This window comes from Perca fluviatilis, chromosome 5, assembly GCF_010015445.1.
Source record: "Perca fluviatilis chromosome 5, GENO_Pfluv_1.0, whole genome shotgun sequence".
Taxonomy (NCBI): Eukaryota; Metazoa; Chordata; class Actinopteri; order Perciformes; family Percidae; genus Perca; species Perca fluviatilis.
This window is the reverse complement of record NC_053116.1, coordinates 6841450-6849926: the sequence shown is the minus strand read 5'-3', so window position 1 is coordinate 6849926 and position 8477 is coordinate 6841450. Positions and strand designations below refer to the sequence as shown.

Sequence of the window (8477 nt, the reverse complement as noted above, 5' to 3'; positions counted from 1 at the left end):
GATGTTATCAGTTTGAGACGATGCGTTCTTCCTGTTATTGCTCAACACTCCCAGCACAGAGGCTACTTGCAAGGCTCCAAAATACCAGCTAGAAATAAAAACCACAACAATATAACCACTTTGTATTAAAACAATCTCCGGACAAGAAAACCTCATAATGCTACAACTATTGCAATAATATTGAAAAATAAAACTAATTGAGCTTTAATTTTTATTGTTTATGGTTTAGCTCAAACACCCCTTACTTATTCAAAAGAGTGGAACGTGATCCCTACTATTATTAGCAAATAAGTTTAAGTCAGTTTAAATTAAACAAATAAATAGGCACATGCACTGGTGTGTCCTATGTGTTCCTATTAGTGTTATGTGGAATTATCATTTCTATATTATTGTAGTGCACTGTATATGCCCAGGGAGATGGAAATTAGAAATTCAAATTCAAATTGGTGTCTCCCCTTTAGTCTACATAACATGTCATAGCATGTTACCACTTTATGTACAACTGTTCATTTATCATAAAGACTGAAACTCAACTTCTAATAAATCAGAAAACAAATACACCAAAAATATAATGTAGGCTATAGCCTATGGCATAATTTAAACAAGTCTCCCGAAAAGAAACGGGTATATCTCAGACTAATAATATACAGTCTATCTATGGTATATCTCTCCTCTGCCTGCTGCGCTGTGTGTGTGTGTGTGTGTGTGTGTGTGTGTGTGTGTGTGTGTGTGTGTGTGTGTGTGTGTGTGTGTGTGTGTGTGTGTGTGTGTGTGTGTGTGTGTGCTTGTTGAGTTTAACTCCGAAAAGACAGTTAACCACATGTGTTGTGATATTTAAACAAACGATCCGAAACGGCGAAATAAAAGCCTTTTATTTACGGGACCGGTCTAAAAGACCTCCGTCTTACAGCGGGATCTCCGAGTGTGACTGTCCGAGCGCCGAGCAAGGTGCAAGCTGGCGGCCGCGTCATTTTATGGAGCTCCGACAACTTTGGAGCAAATTGTCAATTCGGCAATGATTTTCGCAAGACTGCCTATATTCTAAATATAAACTGTTAATTTCTCGCCTAAAATGTTTTCGGAAGTGAATTCAGTGATGAATAAGATGGCCGTTTTTGGGCTGTCTATGTACTGGAAATCCAAACATCATTGAATGCCGAAATGAATGTTGGGATACAGGTGCTGCGAAGTTCATACAAGTTACCAACCGATGTATCCTCGGTAAATGGACGTGTCAAGAACACATCTGGGAATTTTAACTGTTCTTGGCGAAATGCAAACTTGTGTATTGGGACAGTACTTTGGCAACACGAGATGACGTTTCACAGGGACACAAGCACACAAGTCAATAGAAGAACACCGATTGGGAAACGCCCACTATCTGAGCTCTTGGCCCCGCCTTCCTGAAAAGCCAAGTGTGCTCTGATTGGTCCGCTGGCCCACTCTGTTGTGATTGGTCAACCAAATTCAAACAAGTCAGTGGGTGGGCTGTGCTTTCTCAGGCAGCACCTATTCGCCTTATTCACCTACGTCATCATCTTAAACCAAAACGAGGCTGTGGTGTACGGAAGTAACCGTTGGCCCTCTGTAGGCTAACTGTCATAACGTTACCAACAATGCCGCCGCATTGTTGTGTTCCCAAATGTACTTTTTCTAAAAGAAATAAATCCTATACAGGTCAAACCTTCCATTGTTTCCCCAAAGATCCTGTACTTTGCCGTGAATGGATTCACAAAATAAGAAGAGATCCTGGTCGCCATTTCAAGGTAAGATATTAACATTAGCTTACGAACTACGCTAGCCATATTTACGTTAACTAGCTAGCATAGAGATACCTAGCTAAGCCTTCTGGCTAAATAGACATGTCTTGATAAGCCACGAACCGGTCCTTTTTAAGTTATAACGAGCGAGGGGCTGATTTGGCGGTAACGTTAAGCAAGTTGTAGCTCTTTAGACTAGCCTGGTCTGCTAAGCCGTGGCTAGCCGTGTCTTACAGCAGAATATAAACAAGACGTGACCTGTGCCTGTTTATGATAACCATTGCTAATCTAGACCAAGTTAAGCACACAACTATAAACAGTAACATCCGTTCAATATCTAACGTTACAGATCCACGGGGACACAAAAGTATGTTCAGATCACTTCACAGAAGAGTCTTTTTTGAAGACCCTGGTTGGCATGCGAAAGTTGAAGAAGGGTGCTGTTCCAACATTGTTTGCCTGGACTGATAGCACCGTGAGGCCTGCAAGGAGGTCTATCGTCAGAGGAACTACAAGGTATATTTCTGTGCAGTTACATTCTTAGTCCATAATGTTTTTAAGACCTCTTTTCATGTGACTAAGTTTCAGTAATACTGCTTTCCAGTCATGCAACCACTGCAGTTGTTGAAGAGGATGTCCGGCAGGTTGATGTAAATTCCAATGAGTTAAGGTAAGTGACGTGTATCTCTCTGAACATAATTTTTTCCCCTATCTGATTGCTAGGATCAGAGGAATTCTGTTAGAAAATACAGTACCTATCGACTCAGTACACTCTCAGTGCCTCCTGTTTATTTAACATAACAACTATATATAATATAGCCAGGTTAAGAGAGCCCCCTTTGTGACATAAAAAATTCTGGCTTTTGGCTCAACATACCTAGCTAACCCATCAACCTCACTTTGTAGTACACCCCTCTGTAGTTACCACTTAATCCTTTTGAAAATCTAAAACATGAAAATGATACATATTGTACCCAGATATATTTCATTCTGTCTGGGATCTAACCTTTCAAAAAGTAATATCTCTTTGTAGTAAACAATACTGAGTGTTAAAAAACTAATATTATTCTATATATTGTTGGTGGTGACAGCAGATTTCCAGAGCAGATTATGTTGGAGGTGACTGCTACTGACTTGTTCTACTTAGGGAAATATCACTTTTAAGAGAAAAGCATTGTTTTGCAAATGACTGGCATCAGATGGGAGATTGATCACTAGTTTAAAATATGCTCTCCTAAAATTATGTCCCTCAATATTTTCTTGCCCTTGCAGTACAGAGACGGCCCCTCCCCACCCCGATCATGATTATGCTGAACTGCCCCCGCCACTGGAGGAGCAACTTAAGGAAGCCCACAAGATCATCAACGATCAAGCAGAATTAATTGCACGTCTTCAAACCAAGCAGTTTCTCCTTTCAAGATTCCAAGGCGATGATAAGAACATCATGTTTTTCACAGGCTTTCCTGATTACAACACACTGAAAGCAGTGTTTATGGCCCTACAGCCTACTGCAGAAAACATGGTAGGGTGGAGTCAGGCACAGCGAATAAGGCAAGCTGACGGGCAAATTGTAAGGCAGGGGTTTAGCATTCCTAAACTGGCCGTCATTGACCAGTTTTTTCTATTTCTTTGTCGTCTTAGGCAAGGTTTTCCTGAACAGGACCTTGCAGTGCGCTTTGATGTGTCACAGTCAACTGTAAGCAGGGTCTGTGTAACCTGGGCAAACTATCTACAATTCATGTTAGGATCACTTCCAATTTGGCCTTCGAGAAACTGTAAACGAGCTCATGCCTCCTTGTTTCCAAAGCACTTTCCCACTTACAAGAGTTATATTAGATTGTACAGAAATACACGTGCAGAGACCTAGTTCAAAAGTTCTCAACTCTGAAATCTACTCCCACTACAAAGGTAACACCACCTTTAAGGGCCTAGTTGGCATCTCTCCCTCAGGTTTAGTCACATTTGTCAGTGACCTGTATACAGGTTCGATATCTGACAAGGAGATCACAAGAGAATCAGGGATCCTGTGTCTACTTGAGGAAGGCGATGAGGTCATGGCTGATAAAGGATTTCTCATCAAGGACCTTCTCACTGAAATCAATGTCTCCCCTTGTGATCCTCAGCCCCTTTAGGCCCAAGTGGACATTTCAGCCAGGAAAGAGGTGAGACAGACAAGCCATAGCCAGACTTCTGATTCAGCGCTGAGCTGCAGCTGCATTAGGAGGATCAAAGAGTATCACATATCTGCATAGGGCCCTACCAATGACACTAGTGCGGGCTCTGGGTCAAATTGTGGACTGTTTGTGGCCCTCTTGAGTAATCTCCAAGTACCTCTCGTTTCAAAAGAGTGCCAGTGCACCCTTGAAATTGTTCCTTATGGACTGGTTTTGAAATTATACCGGGTCCGATACCATGGAGCACACCGGAATTCTACACTGACAGGTTGTTTTACAGTCAAGTTTCTTTTATTTTAACAGTGTTTATTTTGATGTAATTTTGGCGCACTGAAGCCATCTACTGCAATGTAGATGTTTTGTGTGTGTGTGTTGTGGTGGAAGTTTTCCTTGAAGCAGCATGCTTAGGAAAATATCAATGATCAAATGCGAACTAATAATGACTGCTTTTGAGAATTAAACCAAAAGTTTGTCTTTGAGTATTTATTTTTACATTTGCAAATGGAGAAAAACAGTTTCAAAGTGTACACACGCAGCAATAACTGAAAATGTCTTGCCAATCAGATGAACTACAAAAGAGCTGCTGCGTTTTTATTGTGATAATCTATATATCTATAGATACGCGCAACTGCTTTGGGAAACAAGCGCATTTGTAGTGTATCAATAACATATATACATACGTATATACTCAACAACTTTGCTACAACTTATTTGTAGGCGTGTCAATGCTTTTATCTCTAAAAGTGTTACTTAACCATATACATCTACATAAAATCTAAAGTCTAATTAGCAGCATCACTAAGGCATCTGTAACACTTTTACAACACATGTGATGTCATTCAAAGTAACTAATAGCCGAGGTAGCATTTATCAAATAAGGTAGAGAAACACAGAGTGAAACCTAGTCGACTGTTTAGCGGCTTTATCTAGCTACGTTCAGCACCAAAATATATGTGATCAACATGTTCGAATTAATGTTCACAAACTCAAGAAGTATCTATAGATATGAACATAACTATCAAATGAAGTTAAAGAATTTATTTGACTGGTTATGGATTTATCTACTTCCATGTACAAAACATCTACCGATCAATATGTTTAGAATATTACATAAACTCTAGGAAATAATCTCTGGAATGTACCAGCCGATATCCAAGAATAAATTGAAATTTAGATTAGCTTGATATGAAAGCTTATCTACATACATTAGCAAAATGTCTTTATCAAAAGAGTTCAGTTGCATTTCACAACCTAGTAATAATCTAGCATGCCTATGACTATCAAAGAATAAAAAATAAAACACAAAGAGGAAACTTTGTGGATTCCATTTTATAAGCTTATTTACTTCCACATTTACACATCTGCTTTGATCAGCATGTTCAATTGCACATTCACAAAGGGCAAATGACGAAGCAAAAATCGCAGCATTGTATTTGCCTGGTCAAACAAAATGTACACATCTAAAACAAAAACAGAACGCCTCTAATACCCAAGCGATGGGCTTTTTCACTTTGGAAGCCTATTACATACACAAAAAGACAACATAATAATAAGGAAGGGAAGAAACCAAAGCATAATATGAGCATTTGGTGAAGCTATAGGTGAGTGAGTTTCTGTCACCCCATGAAGGCTTTTTTAGTTGGAGATAGAGTAGCTCTCTTTCTTTTCATCTCTACCCTTTTCTTCATTTCTCCAGATTATTTTTCTCAGTTACGCGCTTGCACTCGGATTCAGACGGTTTTCTGCAAAAGGCAATTGCTCCAACGCTGTCTTTCTGCAATGAACAGCTCAAGCAATGGGTGCAGTGGCAACCCACGGCGCATCCCATGACCATGCACGCCTTTTGAAGAAGCCATGGGCTATAGTGTACCCCTGCATGGCATCCAAGTTTGGCAATTGGCTGGTATCTGGTGACCACGTGTTTGATGTTACCTGCTAAAGGAAATTGAACAAGCAGAATATAAAACTGTCAATATACATGTTGTTATAGAATTTTAGGTTGCAGAAACTTGAATTACTCTTTAATAAATGGCGCTCTCACTTTCCTCCATCAGTAACATTCAAGCACGTTTCTATGGTTGATTTGACAGCCAAGCTGCAAAACGCGTATGCCCACGGTATCAAAATAGAGGTGCTTTCACCGGATGGTCGTGGAATTATGTCAGGAGAATAAGCCGCGGACACACAGGATAACTTAGCCAGTAGTTGAAAGGATGAGGGTATTAGTATGCGACCTTGAGAACTGTAAGTGGTACAACTTATGTTGTCAGTTCATTTTGAAGCCGGTCGTAGTAGTTCATGGTCTTACTGCAATTAAGATTAAGTTAGTGGGACTTTCGTAGTTGGTATTCTTCACTGCAACTCATTGTTGCTGGTATGATTCAATATAATGGCGTTGCTCAACGCCCACTTACTCACGTTTATATTTTAGGATTTTGCATTATTTATGTGCTGAAGTGGTTACGGCATTGAGATAATAGTATGAAATTAATGAGTGGGTTTATTGTTATTTGCTACAGAATGCTTAGCCTGTATGTCCAAGGATCAAGGAACGGCCTATATAGTAACTTCCAAAATACAGTTTAATCACGGCTGGAAATAGCCTCATTGTTAGTGTGTGAATTAAAGGTGTGAATATATATTAGTTTGTATTTGCAATGAGGAGTGTCAACTCCGTTTCATGGAGACCAATTCCATATCAAAACTCTAAAACAGCCCCAAACGCAACACTGACGTTTTTGAATGTGTTATTTTATGGGTAAGCTGGGCATTACGCTTATCCTTCTGGAAACCAAAGCTGAAGTGTTTCAACTTAGTAAGATAATTTCCTATCCATAAGTCATTTCTTGCACCACATCCAATGCATAACAGATACCACCGCAGGAATTGGTTTGAAATACCCAGCCATCGCAAAAAGCTAGCAGATCCATCCACATTAAGTGGCATATACACCTTACAGATCAGAAGAATCTACAAATGGAAGTAAACTGAAAATGATGCATACATTGAGGTACTTTATACAATACACGTAATTTCTGCATAACTACACGATTAAAGGGTTAAACGCAGGAAATCAATTTCAGGTTTGGCTTACATGGAAATAAAAGTATTTCTCAATGTAATTGCTTTTTTTTTTTAATCTTACCTACGACTTCATAATACTCTTTTTTTTTTTTGTTCTTATTCTGGTCCTTTTTTCTTTTTCCTTCTTTTTCTTGTCCTTCTTTCTCTTACTTTAAACACTTTCTCTTATCGCTGCTTTCCTCTTGCATTATTGGCACCTTCTTTCTCTTGTAGCAGCACTTTTTCTTGCCTTTCTTCTCTTTACTCTCTACTTCTTGTTTGCAAGTCAGAGGTTTGAGCTGGGAATGGGACTCTGAGCTGGAATCGGAGTCTGAGCTTGGAATCAGAGTTAGCTGGAATTGGAGTGGAGCTGGAATCGGTGTGTCGTTGAAAAGACTGCTGGGATGTCAGCTAGGGCCTCTTTCATTTTCCTCAGGCTGCACAGCATCAGTCACTGTATAATATATTACAAACCAAAACACATTTTAATTGCATGTCACATCAAGCGGAACATTTTCTTCATTCACTACTTATTAATTGCCAGTACCATTAGAATTTACACGTTAGGCCTGCCTTTCCCGTTTTGATTCTACCTTGGAATCTGTCACACTAAACTGAACCCTGACCCCACTACAAGCCTGCACTCTTAATGTCGATCTTAATATGCCTCTGTATGTGGGTATACAATTTGTGATCTGCTCTTGACCCAAGTTGTCACTACTAGATTGATTTTAGCTGCCCCTATTGTCTGCATTTGGGTCTTACCCTTAGAAGTGATTATTTTGCTATAGACTACAACGAATATAGGCTCCTTTTTCCACAGACTGTCTTTTAACCTCCAAATGCCTAATAATTAACTAATTGACCAACTAATGTTGCTTAATTAAAAGAAAGGTTCCATGAACAAAATAAGGCATGGTAAAAAGAACTTGTAGTTGAGTAAATGATAGAGATGCACCGATTGTTTCGCATGTGACAGGAAAAGGCCGGTTTTCAGCTGATGGCTATGACGGGTGACCATATTTCCAATTCTGTGCCCATCATATTTACACGTTGCGTGCACAACGGGTTCACACGTCTATCGAACGTAATGGTTCAGATTGTGATTAAAGCTAAATTCGTTCATCTTTTCCAGTATAATGCTCCAAAGCAAGTGTAAATTGTCTACAACTAATTTCTGTTCGTATTAACACAGGTGGCTGCCTATTGTCAAACGTTTTTTAAACCTTTCAATATATAAACCACAAAAGCAATTTTAATTATACCATAGAAACACAACACCAACTGTTACGAAAATTGCAATTGGTGCATCTCTAGTAAATGATTATTTTTAAAGAAACCACTAGACAAACATTTATAATTTCTCCATTTATGATGATTTCAGTGTATTGAAAATTACAATAAATAATGCTTTACTGAATACTGTGTTCCAGGCAAATCCAATACAAATCTGTCACTTCCGCTTACGTTTACTTTTTAG

General features: G+C 39.2%; 1 protein-coding gene across 1 annotated transcript; it reads left to right on the top strand.

The window, feature by feature from the left end:
- Nucleotides 1-1557: 1557 nt before the first annotated feature.
- On the top strand, nt 1558-3892 carry LOC120558601. The gene is made up of 5 exons (XM_039799656.1): nt 1558-1766; nt 2110-2276; nt 2365-2430; nt 3033-3535; nt 3669-3892. Exons 1-5 carry the CDS (start codon nt 1617-1619, stop codon nt 3890-3892), a joined length of 1110 nt encoding a protein of 369 aa, XP_039655590.1. The 5' UTR covers nt 1558-1616.
- Nucleotides 3893-8477: the final 4585 nt, after the last annotated feature.

What these genes read in the sequence shown, in the direction of transcription:
- LOC120558601 (XM_039799656.1), top strand. Translation starts at nt 1,617, where the DNA reads ATGCCGCCGCATTGTTGTGTTCCCAAATGTACTTTTTCTAAAAGAAAT. An exon ending in ATCGTCAGAGGAACTACAAG is followed by an intron (nt 2,277 to 2,364) that starts GTATATTTCTGT and finishes ACTGCTTTCCAG; the next exon opens with TCATGCAACCACTGCAGTTG. An exon ending in AATTTGGCCTTCGAGAAACT is followed by an intron (nt 3,536 to 3,668) that starts GTAAACGAGCTC and finishes CCCACTACAAAG; the next exon opens with GTAACACCACCTTTAAGGGC.